This window comes from Apiospora phragmitis (assembly GCF_038363925.1).
Source record: "Apiospora phragmitis strain CBS 135458 chromosome Unknown utg000004l:1.0-3135199.0:1.0-3139288.0, whole genome shotgun sequence".
Taxonomy (NCBI): Eukaryota; Fungi; Ascomycota; class Sordariomycetes; order Amphisphaeriales; family Apiosporaceae; genus Apiospora; species Apiospora phragmitis.
The window spans coordinates 1,270,916-1,289,777 of record NW_027117402.1 but is presented as its reverse complement, the minus strand read 5'-3'; the positions used below and the strand labels follow the sequence as shown (position 1 = coordinate 1,289,777).

The 18,862-nt window shown below is 52.2% G+C and overlaps 8 protein-coding genes across 8 annotated transcripts; 5 read left to right on the top strand and 3 right to left on the bottom strand.

Annotated features, from left to right (window-relative positions):
• Positions 1 to 7: 7 nt before the first annotated feature.
• PG994_003532 (uncharacterized protein) lies at positions 8 to 745 on the bottom strand (the record flags this gene model as incomplete). The annotated part of the gene is made up of 3 exons (XM_066854941.1): positions 8 to 345; positions 438 to 642; positions 731 to 745. 3 exons carry the CDS (start codon positions 743 to 745, stop codon positions 8 to 10), a joined length of 558 nt encoding a protein of 185 aa, XP_066719219.1.
• Positions 746 to 2,691: 1,946 nt separating this feature from the next.
• On the top strand, positions 2,692 to 3,706 carry PG994_003531 (uncharacterized protein; the record flags this gene model as incomplete). The annotated part of the gene is made up of 3 exons (XM_066854940.1): positions 2,692 to 3,069; positions 3,140 to 3,316; positions 3,398 to 3,706. The coding sequence occupies 3 exons, from the start codon at positions 2,692 to 2,694 to the stop codon at positions 3,704 to 3,706; spliced, it is 864 nt and encodes a 287-aa protein (XP_066719218.1).
• A 520-nt stretch (positions 3,707 to 4,226) lies between these two features.
• PG994_003530 (uncharacterized protein) lies at positions 4,227 to 5,085 on the bottom strand (the record flags this gene model as incomplete). Its single annotated transcript, XM_066854939.1, has 2 exons — positions 4,227 to 4,249; positions 4,311 to 5,085. The coding sequence occupies 2 exons, from the start codon at positions 5,083 to 5,085 to the stop codon at positions 4,227 to 4,229; spliced, it is 798 nt and encodes a 265-aa protein (XP_066719217.1).
• Positions 5,086 to 8,856: 3,771 nt separating this feature from the next.
• Positions 8,857 to 10,875, top strand: PG994_003529 (uncharacterized protein; the record flags this gene model as incomplete). Its single annotated transcript, XM_066854938.1, has 6 exons — positions 8,857 to 9,058; positions 9,128 to 9,340; positions 9,397 to 9,681; positions 9,730 to 10,323; positions 10,422 to 10,652; positions 10,748 to 10,875. The coding sequence occupies 6 exons, from the start codon at positions 8,857 to 8,859 to the stop codon at positions 10,873 to 10,875; spliced, it is 1,653 nt and encodes a 550-aa protein (XP_066719216.1).
• A 1,164-nt stretch (positions 10,876 to 12,039) lies between these two features.
• On the bottom strand, positions 12,040 to 13,641 carry PG994_003528 (uncharacterized protein; the record flags this gene model as incomplete). Its single annotated transcript, XM_066854937.1, has 1 exon — positions 12,040 to 13,641. One exon carries the CDS (start codon positions 13,639 to 13,641, stop codon positions 12,040 to 12,042), a length of 1,602 nt encoding a protein of 533 aa, XP_066719215.1.
• Positions 13,642 to 14,183: 542 nt separating this feature from the next.
• PG994_003527 (uncharacterized protein) lies at positions 14,184 to 15,163 on the top strand (the record flags this gene model as incomplete). The annotated part of the gene is made up of 2 exons (XM_066854936.1): positions 14,184 to 14,204; positions 14,477 to 15,163. The coding sequence occupies 2 exons, from the start codon at positions 14,184 to 14,186 to the stop codon at positions 15,161 to 15,163; spliced, it is 708 nt and encodes a 235-aa protein (XP_066719214.1).
• A 1,589-nt stretch (positions 15,164 to 16,752) lies between these two features.
• On the top strand, positions 16,753 to 17,001 carry PG994_003526 (uncharacterized protein; the record flags this gene model as incomplete). Its single annotated transcript, XM_066854935.1, has 1 exon — positions 16,753 to 17,001. One exon carries the CDS (start codon positions 16,753 to 16,755, stop codon positions 16,999 to 17,001), a length of 249 nt encoding a protein of 82 aa, XP_066719213.1.
• Positions 17,002 to 17,009: 8 nt separating this feature from the next.
• Positions 17,010 to 18,519, top strand: PG994_003525 (uncharacterized protein; the record flags this gene model as incomplete). The annotated part of the gene is made up of 3 exons (XM_066854934.1): positions 17,010 to 17,673; positions 17,757 to 17,938; positions 17,992 to 18,519. The coding sequence occupies 3 exons, from the start codon at positions 17,010 to 17,012 to the stop codon at positions 18,517 to 18,519; spliced, it is 1,374 nt and encodes a 457-aa protein (XP_066719212.1).
• Positions 18,520 to 18,862: the final 343 nt, after the last annotated feature.

The window sequence follows — 18,862 nt, the reverse complement described above, 5'->3', positions numbered from 1 at the left end:
TATAACCCTATGCCAAAACCAACGCTGTCAATGCTGCCGCCGTGGCCAGTAGTCCGCCGCCACCGGCTCCGAGGAGTTCGTGCGCCGCCCCGCTCTTCGAGTCGTCGGGTTGCTTGCCCTGCTGCTTACTCTGCACGCAGTTGACGAAGTTGTTGCCTTTCGCGCCCGAGTGCGTGATCAACGAGTCCAGCTTGCCCTTGTTGTCGAAGATGACGCGGTCCGCGCCCGGCGAGCCGCCCGTGTAGATCTTGGCGTTCGAGAGGATCGGGAACTCATACCATGGGGCCGGCGAGGGGAAATTGAAGTTCTCGAAGTTCTTGTACTGATGCGGGTATTTGCTGCTGCCTAGATAGAATGCGCGAAAATGCAGTTGTCAGATTCTGGTGCACGGAGAGGCAGAGAGAAAAAGACGCGCTGCGCTGCGCTGGGTCGCTTACCGAGAGTCTGGCTCTTTTGGTGCAGGCCGTAGCCCGTCTTCACGGCCTGGTCGATGTCCTTCTGCTGATAGCACTTGGAGCCGCAGGTGTAGGCGCAGCTCTGTTGGCGCTCGACCAGCACGACATCCCCGCGTTCCGCGACGTCGGCGGCGCTCGCTGAGGCGCCGGCCGCGGACAGCAGGGTGAAGAGGATGGCAGGGAGGATCTGCATTGCACATTAGAGGGTTTGCTGCATTGAGGCGTTTCGTTTGCACATGGTCGGGCGCGTGCGCTGGGGAACCCGAGAAACGTACCTTGGAGCCAAGCATGATGATGATTATGATGATGAATAGCAAAACTGACGGGAATGGTTGGAATGACAGCAACAAAGCTTCGCAGTGGCTGGCAGGGCGTACCTAACTTTATGTACTTCTAAGCTCCCGTCCGTCTGCCAACTCATTGATCGTGGTCCGATTGGCATGTCCACTGAAACAAGGGACATTGAGCGCCATTCATAGTGGGTTATCCACTGTCAGTAGAGTTTAGTCTGGCTGGGCAGCCCGCTAGCATCGCCGACATTCCGTCTTGTCCAGCGCTGAATGGCAAGTACATTGCTGCCAAGCGCAGAGGATAAGCAAAACTACATGCAATTAGTGCTCAATATGCTCGCTTTGTTGACTGGTGTCTCTACATTTTCGATGCCAGCACACTCACTCATCGATAGAAAACTGAAAGCATCAATTAGAACCCGCCGACGCACACGCAACCAGGTCGCATTTCTGGCGGCACAATAGTACCTTACGTCATTTGATTGGTCGCCTAACCCTGTTTCGACTCGGCAGATCGGCATCGCAACAGGGGCATTGGATCTCCGCCAAACCACTGATAACTTGCTGCTAGTTCATGCGTGTTGTCTTGTACTTTGGCTTGATTACTTGACTGGCTGTAAAATCATGGTCATATTCAACGTCCTACCCCCTCGTAGCTACTATCTTCACATAGGGTGGATATGACACGAAAGGCCACTGCAGCGGTCGTCAGAGACAGCTCATAGTAGGCCAGGGTTGAGATTTCAATGTTAAGAAGTAGGTAAGTAGTCAGATATTGCACATAGCCTGAAAGAGGAGAAGAAAGAGACAGATAACGCGTACTCGACACAAGACACTTGCTCCTTGGCGACCGCGCGCCTGTTACTGGTGGTGCTGCTTTCCAATAAGTGTCACCGGGAAAATATACGAGCTACCCCTATTTGACTTGAGGCGGGCATCGTTTTGCGACCTTCCTCAATTCGTTTATAACGACTGAACAATACAGGTAGACACCAATACAATCATACCCTAACAAGCCCAAGCTACGTCTCATCAGCCGCTGCTCTGAGATCAATTAGCGTACGTATCTGCTCCCGCTCAGGAGGTAGCGGTGCAGTGTGCCACGGCGGACCCGATGTTAAGATTAGTTAGTTGATCGACCACGGTAGCATAGACCTTCACCATGAGCGGGACCGCCCGAGGGAAAGTTTCTTAAGCTTGCGGTGCTCCTTGTCCGTCCTGCCCCCGGCCCGGCCCGGCTAGTCGCTAGCACCACAGAATGTCCTGTCCTCGATAGGTCAAAACAGCCGCGTTTATGTCTTCAAGCATCCAGCAGGATCGGCATAACTGGAGGAATCGCGAAAAGCTATCATAGTCTTCCGTCCGTGTGGTAAAGCCAGTTGTAATCTATTGTTGCATAGTCTTGGCTTTGTGCCCGGTTGATGCAGACAGCCAAAACATAAATGGTTCCGATTTAAGAAAACCCGTGTTTGTTAAGTACTGACGAAAGTGTAAGCGACCTGGAATATTGCGTGTAGATAAATCTGGCTGTTTGTACTGCCCATAACCCCTGGCCACCTAACCACCACTTTAATCTCAACCCCAGACCCCGAAATCCCCAATTTGTGAATATTCGTAGCTCCCAAAGAATCCGGGGGAGCCGGGGATAGCCAGTTGCGATGGCAAAGTGTCCCACCGAAATCTTATGACGGTCAGAGCTGCCAAGCCGCTTTTGGCAGCAGGAGGTGCGGCCATACCAAGACACCCCGCGGGGATCGTCATTCTATGGAAGCTCACCACCTACCCAATATGCCCACCGCCATACCATGTGGTACGACCGATTGGTAATAAGACGGCGGGGGGCGATTATAAAAATGGTCTTCGTCACTCAGAGCGATGGAAAGTGTATTTCCTTCTGCCCATTCTCAAGGTTCGTCTGTCCAGGTTACGCTGTCTGAACCGAAACCATGCCAAACACACCAATGCACGTGACCGTTCTTCCGGCCTCGAAGCAGTCGGGAGAGGCCACCATCCGCGCCCTGTTGAACGCCGAGCAGAAGCCGACCATCCGCGGTATATATAGAGACACGTCCAAGGCGCCGGAAGAGTTCACCAGCAACCCCCGCTTCGATGCCGCCAAGGGCGACATAGACCTGTGGTCCGGCCTTGACTTCAGGGGATCCGACGCCGTGTTCTACAACCTGCCACCGCCGTTCGACGGCCGGGATCCGGCCGTGTTTGCCGCCCAGACCGCCAACAATGTCCTGGCCACACTGAAGAGGGTGCCCAGTGTCCGACGGCTGGTGGTCTCATCGACTATGGGCTCCCAGTATGAGCGTGGAACTGTACGTTCATTCACACATTGCAACCCCCAGCTTTGAAGTACGGCGTTAACATGTGGAATGGCAACGACAGGGCATGCTGAGACTCAACCATGCCACTGACCTGGTCTTGAAAAAAGCGGTGCCCGAGGTCGTCATTGTGAGGCCTGCGTATTACTTTCAGACATGGGCCGCCGCCATCAAAGCCAAAGGAACAGACAAACTGTGCTTTGAGTCGCCACTAGAAGACCCAAGTTATAAGATTCCCATGGTAAGACAATACCTTCAATTCAAACATGGGTTGAAACGATGCAAGGTGGTTACAGTACAAGGACTGACAGTGTATCACCAGGTCAGCGTCGAGGACATAGGAAGATGCTGCGCGGGATACCTTCTCGACAGCTCTGAAGCCTCAAAACAGAGTTTTCGAGGCGTGGATCTTCACGGACCCCGAAATTACAGCTCTGTAGATGTCCACGAGGCCATCGAGAATGCCACGGGCAATAAATGGGAGCTGTTGAACATCCCGAGGGCAGGAATCGCAGAGCATTTTGCCAAGGAGGTACCGGAAGTTTATGTGCCAGACTTCGTGGAGCTGATAACATCCATGCTCCCGGGCGGCGTGGTGGCAGGGGATCTCGACGGTGGGGGGATACGGTGAGGGGTACGGCCGAACTGGAAGATGCCTTGCGGAAAATGTTATTAGAATAGTAATCCTAATAGGACAATGTGGCGAAGAACAGGGTTTTGCGGCTGACGGTTGGATAGTACAGTCAGAGTTGGCTGAAGATGTGATGACAGATACTGTGAACTTCACTGGTCAAGGACCAATTCTTAGCATGGGGATACATTCGAACTAGTCTAGATAGTCACCTTTACTTGCAGTACGGGAGATAGTACTTAGTCAGAGAAGAAACGGGGGAAATGGCCGAATAGTGACGGAATGGTCTGACACTCACATAGATATAGTAAGACTCCCGAACTGCAAGTTTGCTAAATGGGAGACAAATATGGTCTATGCCAGGGAAGTGCTGAAGCTTTATATTGCGTTGTGTTGAGCACTAAATATATATAAATATCTATCCACTCCTCTTTAATAGGAATAAACTTCAACCCTCTATATAGATGAGGCAAACTCATCGCCTCTGATGCGTGATCTGATGTGTCACCATATCGATGCATTATTTTCCTGTCGATTCCACATCTAATAGGTGGAGAGCATACTCGTGGTGCCCTCGATGATGTGAAACCTGCTCTAATCTTACCTGATCTAATCTTGAAGTGCTGAGCAATGGTATGTAGATATTGCAGGTGAGTGATCCAGTTCTTGCCGTTCGCACACTGCTTGTCGGGACACCATGTTATATGACGTAGCTCAGTGTCTGCGGGGAGCCCATACGATGGAGGACTCATCATCTGTAGCCAGGGTTCATAGGCAGGCGAAAACTGGTGTCCCGTTGGTACTGGCAACTCCAGCTGCCTTTGAAGAGAAAGCCCATGCTCTCCCAGTACCCATAGATACTCCCACTTCCTCGGTTGCGCCACCCCCATTGGCCTTAGCCAGCTCGAGCAAACCTTGCAAATATCTCTTTCATCTTTGAGCCCGAGTTCCCCCGAAGGAGATGTCCAGATAAGTCCCCATTCTCGTAGCTGAGCGTCAGTGTGCCTCCTCCGAAAGTCCGAATGACGCGCGAAATCGTGGAGAATAGGCAAATCGTCAAAGCTAGCGTGGGGACACAGAAGATCATCATAAGTATCGGCCGCCTTGGAGAATGCCTTTTTGAGCTTTTCTGTCCAATTACCGTCCAATGCTGTTTTGGTATCCAACTGGAGCGGCATAGTCCATTGTACATAAGCCTTGCCCATGGCTTTGTCGTCGTAAGGTCTGTTTGGGATATACGTTGCAGAAGGCTGGACTGCGGTGGAACGGAAAGGCTCCCCCAGGTCTTGGAAACAAAGCTCGCAATTAAGAGGCCAAGGAGACCTCTCGTGCTCTTTGTTGCTATCTTGACGAATACTGTTATGCCACTTCCGCAGCATTTTCAGAGACAGTATAATGTGGGCAAATCGTCGCGCCGCCCTCGACCATAATGCAGACACCACCGTTTTTTCGCTTCCATCGGCCTGACTTAGCCTTGGACCGATCTTTGGAGGGACAAGAAACCTCCTTCCGTTGGTTATGCGAGAACATGATCCAGGGGTGCCAATCCTCACATTCGGTACAGTACTGGGTATCATTTGTCATCCGTAGCATAATGATGTCGTGATCAGAATCGCCTCCATCTTTCTTAGGTATTCGAGCATCTATGCAGTCTGAGCAGCACCGGCGCCGGCGAAGGCGCTCGTAGACGTCGTCCCAGTCAACCCCAAGCTTAGGAAAAACCACCGACAGAGAGGGCAATCGAAGCCATGCTTCCCGCTCTACCGGCGAAACAAACTCTCGGTCAGAGAGGATACACCGAAATAATGAGCATGTTTGGCGTGCAATGTACACATCAGGTCCCTCAAGTTCGCGGCATATAGCAAGTAGCAGCTCGTCTGACAGCTGGTAGAGGAGGCAGACGACGGTGTTGTACTGTATTGTAAACCACCAGAACGGTTTCTTCGCCACCTAAGGTTGCCGCTTCTTCTGTGCCAAGGTTTTTACAACTTCGAATGCCTTTCGCAGAGCCTTCGGGTTGTCATCGAGAGTGGGTCGTGTATATTCGTCTGGGGTGCTGATTCGATGCCTCCGCCCGGTATCGCAGGCAAGTGCTTGAATCGGTGCGTGATGCATTTCGCTGAGTTGAAGAGGTACAAAAGTGAAATCACGTTTGATGTTGAGCTACCGAGCACAGCCGTTGATTTATGGGCAAATGCCTTCATCCGTTATCACTGTTGCTTGCGGTGATGACTTCAAGCCAGAACTGGATCTGCCAAACTTAACCTCGAATTTGCGCGAGTTTAACTCAAAAGGTTTCTGGCAGAGTTTCTTTTCCATAAAATGTTGAATGGACGATTAGATTATCATCTAATCTAATGGCTTAGTACACTAGAATACCAATCATTCTCCCCCAACCTTCGACCGCTTGGTATTGGTGACCACCGTGGGCTTCTTTTTATGGTGATGAGAGTGGGATCTCGATCAAGTCAATTCGGACATCATCGAGATTGATGGCGAAATCGTGCGAGAAGTGATGCTGGGTTCCGGATCGCCGATGGAGCTGATCAGTCCCGAATGTGCCCAACGACACAACTTGGAGTAATTGAAGCTGACCGAAGAATGTAAAGTATTTGGCGTTGTCGGTGATAATCTGCAAGAGATACCTGAGAATGGGCGCTATTCGGTCTTCCCACATTCGACGGAAACAGCACCGAAGATGTCTAATGGTCTTGGAACCACACGGATAGTAGTGCTGAACCCCTGGGGCTTGGTAGGAATGGGTTTCGTGGGACTCATTACCCCGGCTGGGATCAACGGCACACAGTATATCACGCCCAAACCTGACAGCTTCCAAAGTGATAAAAAGAAGGGTATATTCAGAAATTCTGTGACCGTCTACCTGACGTTAGCACCAGTCAAATCTAATGTGTGCTTTCTCATCTTACTACCTACCGTAGGAAAGAAGGCAGGGTCTAATAAACGAACGGACTAACCATCGATCAACTGTCCACTGGAATAAACGTCCGTCCTCGCCCTAAACATCCACTTGGTATGGAATAAACGTGGAATCAACGTTGAATTATCATTGCAAACCAGAAACTTGAAAGAATATGGAGACGTTGCTTAATCCAATGGGAAACCTGGGAACGACCGACGATATTGAACTAACGCTATCCAGGTCCATACCACCACCCGACCGGCCATCACTCGCGCGACCAGTCACATCCATGGACAACACTGTGTCCCGAAAGTACCGACATGGTCTCTATGATGAAACCCCGAACGCAACCGAGCCTGTGTGGGCAAGGAACGCCGTGGGAGCACGGGACGGACCCTCAGAGAGTGAGGGCCATGGAGAATACACCCCAACCGACTTAACCAGCGAGGATTACACCCAAAAGATATTCGGCCGAGCTAGGGTATGATTCCACCGTCCCGCCTTACCGGCTACGCCGCTGAGCATTCAAGGACGGATGCCGGCACGCTGCACACAGTAGGACAAGTTTCCAGCTGGAAGTGCCTCATACGAGAGAGAGAAGTATCAGACCGTTGACCTAGATTCTGTTCCTCCATATCTGTGGTACAGGGCGCATGCGTTATGTGCTTCCGGCGCAAAGTGGTTGCATCCGAGGTCACATTCCAGCTTGCCCAGATGCACCTTCGATATTAGCTCCCCACACCCCTGGCAAGGTGAGCGAACCATGGGAAACACAGCGCTTGCATTTGGAGCAATACGGGTGAGTACTGCATCGTTTGATTCATTCGCTTGGGATCCCAAGGGAGATGATTCAATAGTTCAGATGCGTTCCAGATCAACAGAGGAAGCCTGACTTCGCATCGTGGCCGATCAAAACCGGCAAGCAACTCGCCACACCCATAGGCCTGGAATCTCATTCAGTCAGCTATATTTGACCAGTCTGAAGGATCGACTAGTCGGCTGGATGAGACCCGGTTAAATTGGCCTGTCAACTACATTGAACCGCTGGCAGCCAAGATCTTCAGCTGTAGTCTGTGGTCGGTCTCGTGAGATGATGAAAAGCTGGCATGGGGTTCAGCTGTTAGAGCTAGCGCTCGCTTTCGAACTCAAGGAGAAAAGGGAAGTCAAAATCGCTGCGGGGTTTGGTCGGCGTCGAGTCGAGTTTTGCCGTCTTGGTTTCTCTTGTGCCCTTGGCGGGCGTGTTGGCAAAGACAGCCAAGCAACCATAAGAGCTTGATGACCTGACAGGAGTCGTGAGAAGGACGCGTCGATCTGCTCCAATCAAAATGCCATAACGGACATTCAATGGTAGCGAGCCAATGATATACGCCTACCATCGGTTCGGGTGAAAACCTGCATTGTCAGTCGGTAAGGTGGTGGGCACTGCTGAGCTTCGGTCTAGAACTGATTGACGGGGTCGGTCGGGGAGTTCAGATGATGCCAGGTACAGTAGTAGGTCTCGGACACGGCGTAAGGAACGTCCATGTCGGAGGACCCGAAGCCAAATCAAGTCCAATTCGTTGTGGTCAAACGTCCAATGCCCCGGTCCAGGTCGTTGAAACCTCCAAACCGTTTGACGGGCTCGACAACCGACAGCCCGCCTGGGGCCCCAGGTCACTAACGAATTGGTGGAGCCGGGCTGGGCAACCGATACCCCGCCGTGGCCGCAATAGCTCACCTTGGCCCGCATGCGTTGGTGGTCGGCATGTCATATGTATGCATACCCAAATCGTCTCCTGCCCCGTCTGCCAGTCTCCAGTCACTGGTCTCCATGTCGCCAATACACCTACCCCGGATCATATCAGCCATACCATTGGATCGGTCCCACTCTACCCCGGATAATATCAACCACCTCATTGGAACAGCCCCCATGACTCGGGTGTGTACTGTAGCATTCTTACCTCGCTTCCCCTGCTGCCTGCAGTTCGGCTTGGCCTCTCAGACGAAAGGATGGGCACGCGGTCCGATAACTGGCAGGGCCTGTCTTGGCTGGGATTGGACGGCCAATTTCCCCCATCGCGTGTCAGACATTCATAATGCAACGCTTCCGCCCGCGTTAGGTCTCACCCAGGTCTCTCTTCCCCAGTCGTCCAGCTCGTCGCCCCTCACTGAGATCGATTGAGACTCTCTTTGACTCCCGACCGTCTTCGCAGTCATCACTGGAATCCGCCAGCATCGATCCGCCGACAAGATGGGTGTCATCAAGACCGGACATGCCGGCGACCCGGTCGTCACCCGGCTTTTGCAGGAGGACACTACCCCTTGGTACAAGAAGCCCAATCTGCGCATCATGTACATCTGGCTATTCTGCTGCTGCATGGGCGTAGAGATGACTTCTGGCTTCGACTCCCAACTGATTGGTACCCTACAATTCTCGGACGACTTCAACAAATGTAGGTGATGGCGCAACGGCGATGCGAGAGACCTCCCCTAGAAAGCATGAACTAATGCTATGGTGATAGACTTCGGCGATGGGTACATCAGCGAAAAGACCGGAAAGGCTAGCATCGAGCCAGCCATGCTTGGTTTCATTTCATCGTGTTACCAGCTGGGCTCCATTCTTGCCGTCCCGATCGCGCCTTGGTTCAACCAGAGATTCGGCAGACGATGGGGTATCATGGCGGGGTCAATCATCATGATTGTTGGCGCTGTCCTGCAAGGATTCTCCCAGCACGGTAAGCTAAGAGTCAATTACGGACACGGCGATCCGAGCTAATGAATACCCTCACAGTTGGCATGTACATTGTCTCTCGTATGATTCTCGGGGTGGGCATTCTGTTCGCCATCATTTCAGGGTCCGCCCTGATTGGCGAGCTGAGCCACCCCAAGGAGCGAGCTGTCATGACCTCGCTATTCAACTCATCCTACTTCATTGGATCCATCTTGGCGGCTTCTATCGCCATCGGTACCGTCGAGATCAAGGGGGACTGGAGCTGGCGACTGCCCTCGCTCCTGCAGATTGTTCCCTCGGTCATGCAGATGTGCACTTGCTTGTACGCGCTCACACCTCAATGCTGTTATTTCTTTCTCACATTCAAACGGCGACACTAATATACAACTATAGCCTTCTCCCCCGAGAGCCCCCGGTACCTCGTCAGTAAGGATAGAGATGATGAGGCTTTTGCCGTCCTTACCAAGTACCATGCCGAAGGAGATGCCAGCTCATTGTTGGTGCAAGCTGAGATGGCCCAGATCAAGTCCACCATTAAGTTGGAAATGGAAAACTCCAAGCAGACGTGGTCCGTCATGTGGTCCACTGCTGGTAACCGCCGCCGTGTCTTCATCAGTGTTTTCCTCGGTCTCTTTACTCAGATGTCTGGCAACACTCTCCTCTCGTATTACCAGAACCTGCTGTTCGAGATGATGAACTTCACGGAGAGCTCCGTGAAGACACGCATCAACATCGCCAATCAGTGCTGGAGTCTCCTCAACGCGACGGCTCTCGCTCTCGTCGTAACCCGCTTCCGTCGTCGGTGGGCTTTCATGGCGTCTTCGAGCTCAATGTTGTTGGTCTTTTCGGCCATGACCGTCTCCTTCAAGGTCTTGCATTCTGCCAACGAACGTGGTGAAACCAACAACTCGGCATCCATTGCGGCCTTGTTCTTCTACTTCGCCTACTCGCCATGCTATAATTTGGGCAACAATGCTTTGACATACAGTGAGTCTTTCTGCTCTTTTCCCACCTCTTCTGCAAATCGCCCATGCTGGACCGGTTCTGTCGTTCTGGTTGCTGATACATTACTCTTCCTCTTCCAGCGTATCTCGTTGAACTGTTCCCGTACGCCATTCGAAGTCGCGGTATTGGACTTGAGCAGGTTTTCGGAAAGGCCGGTGGCTTCTTCTCCACCAATGTCAATCCCATTGCTCTAGATGCCATCGACTGGAAATTCCTCGCTGCCTACTGCGGCTGGATCGGCTTCGAGTTCATCTTCCAATTCCTCTTCTACCCGGAGACCTACAACCGCACCCTGGAAGAACTCACTTTTCGTAAGTACTCATTCTACCTAATACTATCCTGGACATGGTAAATGCTCTTTATACGATGATACACACGGCTAACGTTTCTGCCCATCTCTGCGCAGTGTTCGAGCCCGAGGAGCTCAACAAACAGGTCGTGGCAGCCACCGAGAAGCAGTTGCACGAGGCCGAACACCAACACACCACCACCATCGAGGAGCACCTCGACTACCTGAAGAGGACCGAGCTATAACGTGTCGCCGGAAGCTAGGCGGGAGTAGATATGTTCAACGTTGTATTGTGGTTTGCTTTTAGCCCGGTGCCTCAGGGGGGTCTTGTTGTGTGGCGCCATTTCGTTTCCTGTCTATCGCTGGTAACCGGGCCTCTCTGTACGGTCCAACCTGTCAAATAGTAGTAGCCACTTCCTTTGACGGCCATCTGCAAAAACCACAAATATTCAATCATTTGCTACATCATATCCCTCTTTTGCTTCCCGTAGGTCCCTTGATCACGGCTTACAAGATGCTTACCTGGTCGGGCCGGAGTGAGGGGTGTTTCTTACTACCACCACGAAACCGAAAGACCTGCCTGCAAGGGGTCCAGATGGTCTTCGCATGGAAAACGCCAAGCTGTGGCGTAGGTGTTTTGTAGACCAAGCAAGCCAGCTCAACGATGCGGATGAATAATGGTGTGGTAAAAAAAGCCGCTGACTGGCCTATCAACACCTGCTGTACCACCGGCTGATATGCCTAACCCAACACAGAACCAACGAGAGACCAGAATCGGTGTGCAGTGGACGGAGGTGACAGGGTGGGCAACCAACGCTCCTGTCGAATCCGCCCTAGCGTGTTCCGTTCCATGCCTTCCATGCAGGTTAGGTTGCAGATTGGTGTGGTTACAACCAACGTCCCCAAGACCACACCACTCACACCGGACTCAAGAATAGAAATGGCAATTTATTTAGTTGGCTCCGGGCGAGATTGGCGACCTGGCTGCCTTGCGTATGCGACTGTCGGCTGTCGGATGAGAGGATGGTGTGATTTTCATATAAAAAGAACCTGTTTGCGTTTTCCTTCTACGCAGACGCCAGAAGTCGCTATAGTGGCCAAGGCTGCCTGACAGGATAGGGCTTGCACCCGATACTATTGCTGTAGTCGACCCAATCAAGTTCACTTCCCCTATTGTAAAGAAACAATCAGAGTATTGCTCGTTCAGTTCCCGCGACAGATGCACCATGCATGAAAGTCGCAAAATTTTGATAACGGAACCCATGTAGGTCGTTTGAATTCATATCTTAACTTTTCTTTTCATTTTGCTGCCCAGATAATTATGCCTGTGGAAAGTATACCGTCTCCTAAGATCTCTCCTATCAGACAGAAGGCAATCCTCGACTCCCATGGGATTGACTAGGTATGGATCAACTCGTGCCACAGCCCTCAGAGATACCCTCGCTAATTACGTTGCCGGCTTTCTCTTCATCGCTACCATTGGAGGACTGCAGTCGGCGCTTGATAGCGTCCACAAAGTTGTCGTAAGAGTCGTAGTCTGATTTCCGAGCTGTGTTGTATTTGTCAAGGCCATTGATATCCATAATCAGCCTCCGTCTGTCGTCCTGCTCGATCCAGGGCTCCGGGTCGAGACCAATATTGAAGTGCACGTATTGTAGCAAACCCGGTGAATTCGCAGGTAGCTGTTGCCACTGCTCATAAAGCCCCTCTCCCCAAGGATCTGAGCCCATGACGAATCTTTTGAGGGTTGAGGGCATGGTGCTAGCCCAAGGGTCCAGGACATGGCTCCATCGCAGCGGAAAAGACACCTCGATCGTGCTCGACAGGTCATCTGGGAGTAGCAAAGACCGGTCGTCAGGGTAACCTTCATTGGAGATGCGAACTACGTCGCCATTCGTGGTTGGAAGTTCCGTGATAGACTCATCGAGGCTCGAATGGACTCTCGCCTCCCACATGATTGGGCAGTCTTTCAGGTAGAGCTCTTCGAGGCCACCATGTCCGTTCTGTCGCCCCAAAGATGCGATCCAATCAGCCTGCCACTCATGGCTGAACACATAGCACCCTAGTGACAAAACCCTAAGGTTGGGAAGCCCGATTCCTGGGTTAACTGTCCTAAAATCCATCTTAGGTGTCCACCCCCAGTAGTGCTCGTAGACTAGCGAAAGGACACGCAAGTTCTGGGCTATAGCCGGGAGGAGCCATGTCTTTGGAAGGTTTTGGAAGATATCAAACCGGTCTCCGAGCTGGCGGGGAAGGTTATGCCACGTTTCCCAGCCGGGGCTTACGAGCTGGAGCTGCAAGTTCATTAAGCTTTTGCAAGACAAAAGCATTTCCGGCAGCTCCGTTTGCATGGACAAAGGTTGGCCCTTGATTGTCAAGGTAGTTACTTCCATTGGGTCCGTATGAGGGGCAGTAACCAAAGGGGGCCACTCTGCGCTCAGCTCGCAGTCTATTGCCTGTATGGCTCGGAGCAGCTCATTCTGAAGGCGGACCTGGCGGCTGCAGCTCCATTCTCCGATGAGGCATCTGAGACAAGTATCTACTACCAGGCCGGCAAAAGGCCCAGATAGATGGACCGGTATCCACACGCCGGTGATGAGTCCTGTCCTCCCCGCCGTGGCCCCGTCGAAGCTGACTTCCAGGCTTTTCAGGCCCGTGAAGGCTCTCAAGAAGGGCAAAGCATGCAGGAAGGGCTCCGGTACCACATGTTGTGGGATGTTGTGAGCGGCGCCTTGAAGCCCTTTATGCGTAAAGGCCACGGAGGGTACGGTCTTGATGGCTATTTCCCGTACCAGAGGTCGTAAGTGGGATGCGGTCGCAATCTGAATGAAGTTCAGGCTCGATGTCGCCATATGAGCTGGCGCAAACTCGACGCTTAGCGATATATGGCGGAAAAGCAGTTCCGTCGCGGGCTGATTGATGGGTCTGCTGGCTAGTCTACAGGCCTGAAGCGTTCCCAAATCGAGCGGTGAGAGTATCTGGCGATAGATTTCGTTGGGTAGTTTAGCCATTTTGACGATTCAGTAATTCGCCCTTGAAATCGCGTGAAACCAGTTCAATAGTGTAAAACCCAACCAGGGAATGCGTGCCAGAGATGTGTGAAATATAATATGCTGTTTTCGGGATAATCTCAAGCGCTTGGCGCTGATTGAAACGGAGCGGGGAATTCAAGCCCACATGCACTCGTCACAGTAAGTTCGAAGTCGTTGTGTATTGGGATGAGCAGACTGAACAGATTTTCTCCCGCCTCTCGAGAAGATGGTCTAGGCGACTGATTGGATAGCGGAGACTCATGTGTATAATGAAGTCGTTTGCCCGTTGCCTGTTTTGGTTGCGCGTCTAGTTGGAGGTGTTGAGCATCCGTCCGTGGGCAAGCGGGTGGGTGGGGATGTAGATGTGCGGCGGCTCTCAAAGTGGACGGCAGCCTAGACACACGGTCGCAATGTGAGATGCGCGCCTGAAGCGAAAAGAGAAGTTCTGCATATAATCTCCAACAGTAGCTACTTACCCAAGGCGTGTCTTGATGGTCTTATGGTTGTAGCTTGGATTGAAAATGAATGCAGCATCGCTCGAGGTCAGAGCAACTAAATCATTTGCTTCTTGCGTGTTGTTCGTTCCTCCTAAATATGTAGATGGCCTCCTCACAGAAACCAACCCATGACCATTGAACCAGACGGGAAGTAAGCAGTATTTACGCAAGAGCATGTGCTAAAATTGATTGTTTCTCACATAAAGCATTCCAGGCAGGTAGAGGCTATTATTCGTGATGGCAGTGGAAGACGAAATCTGTACCACACAGCTACCCGCGGTGAAGCCTAGATACTGCCACTTGACTTCAAATTTCAGTGCAGTTATTGGCCCTCTGACCAACCTGGAAGCAGCATAAACTTTGGTCTCGACCAACCAAAGCAGCTTTTCGAATCAATGGTCATGGCGCTGGAAGTCGGATCTTCTCCTAAGCAGCAAGCCCGACCCAGCAAGAGGAGCACCAGATTGTCAGATCAAACCCCTGTTCCTGATATCCCTCGGTTCGTCATCGAAATCGGCGAAATCAAGGTAGAATCTCATCATCACCGCTTAGACGGAAGCTTGGCAGACCACGAGGTTCGACATATCGGCTGCCATATGGTTATGGATATCGAGAGCCCTATTCACGAACGAACGAGCGTTGTGGCTGGTGCACCGGCATCAAGGCGTGGAGGAAGGCGTTCACCTCAAGAGAAGAGCGATATTTGGACCGCGATCTCGACATGTTTGGCTTCTTGGGGTGTGACCAATGGGGGCAATGTCATGGAACCCATCAGCCCGAAATTTGACGTGGCTAAGTTGGCGGCTAGGGCTGAGGATTGGTACCAGAAGGGAAGAGAATGCACCCCTATTCAGGATCTGCCAGAGTTGATGCGGAATACGGCTATCAATGGGAACTGCCGGCTCCATACTCCCACGGATCTCTTCGAGGAGTTCAAAGCCAAGGTGGCTAAGAGTGCGGGCCCTCGTGGCAAGTTAGTTGGGATCGACATGATGGTAGTTTGAATTCATAGTATTCATAGTGCTCTCTCCTGAATGGAATCCGTTCATATACCGTCTAATATTGACACAGCCGCGCCGACGACCATCACGATACCAGCCCTACTTTCTTCCCACAATTCATTCCCTATATGCACTCACGTACTTGGCAACAAAGTTGCTTTAGAACAAGCAAATAATTGCAAGTCCTTGCGAGTGCTCTTCAACACCCGCAACCAAACCTCACACCAAGTATCCTGCAACTTATTTCCTCTCTCCCTCACACCAACCATCCCTCAACTTATTTTCTCCATCCTCTGCCTTTGCGAGCAACTTCACTCGACAACATCACAGGCCCTCTTCTGTGACTTTTCCTGCCTCCGTTTATTCGCATACGAGCCAATAAAGAGAACGCGATCCAAGAGAATCTTCACAGTTTGCTGCAAGCCTTCACCAGCACCGGCAACCGATTTATTTCGCACCCTTCGCCGACCACCACCCAACTTTTTTCTTCCAACCTTCAACCTTCCAGCAACTTCTAACTAAGAACGCCAAGTCTTTGACTGGAGTCGGTAGCCGTTGTATTTACTCACGATCTATCCATAAGAAGCCGTGTCTTGAAGACACGAACGCCATACGCTCTACATCATCTTCCCATATCCAAGAGATTACCGTCTTAGTCAAGATCCAATTTTCGAGTCAAGTCAAAGAAGTAGCCAGTTTGCGTGTTCTATGTAACAAACTTGGTAGCCAACACATCCGGAACCGACAAGATATCTACTGATCTCCAGATCTTGGTCAACATCGGGGACCATTCCTTCGCACCTTTCACCAAGCATCACTCAACTGTACATTTTCTTCCACCCTTCGAGCCTCAGTAACTCGCTCGGCGATCAACATCTGAAAATATTAGCATTGCAGTGTCGACAGATTGGTAACGTCGACCTGACATTGAAATCATCCAACATTCATTTGTTCCTTCCTCTTGGTGGCTACGCCTACTTCGACCTCGCACCTTTGTACTTTGAATTGGTACTCAACTTCACAACGACCTCTTGCCAGTCAACCATCATTGCATCTTCGTAAGTTCATATCCACTCAGCATTCAGGACGTCTTCACTGCTTCATCGGGCGAGAATCGCGTATCGTTATTATCACTCCTGCTCTTGCGGATCACTACATCCCTCAGAATTCAACTTCATTCCTTCATCTTCATCAATATTTTGAGATCAGCGAGGCTAGCAGTTGTTAGTCGTCTCCGGTCGTCAATCATTCTCAGCTATTTGAATTTCGTTTCTTGTCACCCTTGCCCCTATCGTCAACGAAAGACAATTAACCTTTGGGTATCCCAAGTCCATTGGTCGTTAATACCATTGCACTGCAAGCACTCGGTGATCATTCACTCATTCGCGTTTTTTCATTGGTTGGTTTCTAACCATACCAATACTGCCCATTCTCGCATGTGCCCATCCACCACTAGCCCCTTTTTTCTATACGTTGGCCCCTTTATCTGGAGAACATGGGTCCAACCCAAAGTTTTCACGGCAACAACAGTCATTGATGCTGTACTCTCCTGCTAACTCCCAACTCCACAGCCATGAACTAAGACAGCTACAATGAGCAACTTCGATCGCAAGCGTAAACGAGAGGACAGCGCAGGCGGATCCTCTCTCAGAGAGATCAAGCGTGAGCCGGCTGTCATCGATCTTGACGACTCAGACAATGGCAATAGTAATGCTCCAGGAAACATCGCCGAGGGTCTCATTGACGATAATAAAGATTTCGTCCACGCACGCCCTAATAACAATGCCTCGGCCGTCGACCTGAACGCCTTCACCGTGATGGCCGACCCAACAACGAACTGATCCATGACATGATGAAACTTCCCGAGGAGCTCCGCGAGGAGATGGCCGTCAGAATAGGTGCTACCAAGAATGATATTACCACGTCCATGGTCGCCTTCACGAAGCAGATGAATGAGACGCTCGATGATACCAAGAAAGAAGTGAAGGACAGGGTTGACGGATACAATCCGCGACTGAACAGACTGGAGAAGAAGACGAATAACATTGATGCCACCGTCAGAGAGCTCGACAAGAAGGTCGACAAGAAGATCAAAGCGGCCCAGAATGAAGCACAGAAAGACCGCGGTGTCGACATCAAGGCGGAGGTGAAGGAGGAGGTCAATGAGTGTCTTCGCGGATTCGGAGCTTACCTGACCGAGTACTTTGCCAACGACAGCGCTCCTGCCCGCGGTGGCGGCGCCGGCGTCAGCGTCAGCGCAGGCGTCAGCGTCATGGCCAGCGCCAGCGCCAATGCCAACGTCCGCGGACTGGTTCCCCGCCGCCCCTTCGGCCTCGCGCCCACCGCTGCCGCTGTGGGCCCCGCTGCGCTACCGATGGCCGCTCTTCCTGTCGCTGCCGGTGGCGGTCACGCTGCCGCGGCCAGCGCTGACCCCACTACCGGCCCCGCTCTCGCTGCCAGTCGCGCTCCTGCTGCCGGTCCCGTCGCCGCCGCCGCCGGTCGCGCTTCCGCTGGTTCTTCTCCTGGTGCCCCCCTTGTTCCTTCCAACTTCGCCCCGGAGTCCGTCCCTTTGCTGCCGATGGACCAATTCTACCAGTACCAGATGTTGACGAACAAGGATACCACACCCTCATGAAGACCATCAAGTTCAACGACGTGAACCACCTGGTGCAGCTCGCCAAGCTGGACAACTTCAGCATCGCCAGACGATGCACCATGTTCACGGACATGAAGTTCAATCTGTATACGATTGACTACGTGGTGCACTCGGGCCTCGGCGTGCGACAGCTGGGCCAGGACACCGGCCACGCCCGCCCGCCGGCCACGAGCAGACCAATCTGCTGCGCCACGTGGACCTGAGCCAGCTGCGCCTGCTGCGCATGAAGATCGATCCGCGCGTCATGCTGCACGACGACCAGGTGCGGTACACGGCGTGGGAGCGGCAGTGGAAGCCGCCGGCCTACGTCTACGACCTGGGCGAGCTCTTCCTGCGCAAGAAGTCGGCCCGCACGCCCTACCACATCGCCAGCCACCTGACGGCCTACAACCTCCTGCTGGAGGTCAGCTGCAGCAGCCGGCGCGTCTGGATCGTCATGTCGCCGCAGCACGAGCTGACGCGCAAGCGCGAGGGCGCCGTCCGCGACAGCAACTGCGCCTTCAACGGGCTGGAGTTCGCGCGCCTCGCTGTCGTGGCCCACGACGTGGCCGAGCTTCAGTTCGACCGGCCGGACTTCCTCCCGTCCGCGGCCGGCTTCGAGGCCGCCCACCGGCTGGTGCTGGAGAGCCTCTGCCCCGGCCTTCCCTTGGTGGATTTCAATAAGAACATCTCCCTTAAGCTGATGTGCGCCGATCTGGCCTAGATAGATTCGTTATTTGTAAACTAGTTAATTTTGAGCTTAGAAGCTTAAAATGCATCCATAATAGACACACATACGAACATACTCGATCTGCTTCTTTCATACCCGATCTTGAAAGGCTAACATATATCACCTGAGAGCGTAGTGACCACTGTGGTTACTATATCATCTGAGATGTATTGCATATGGCCAACTGCATATGCGTTACTCGAATAATATAGTCTGTGAACCATGGTATTGAGGCATATGGCACATGATCGGAGAAAACTCGAGTAGAAAAAAGTTGCCGACAACCGCGACATAATGTCATAATCGGCCGCGATTCTCCGCTGACCGAAATGTATTC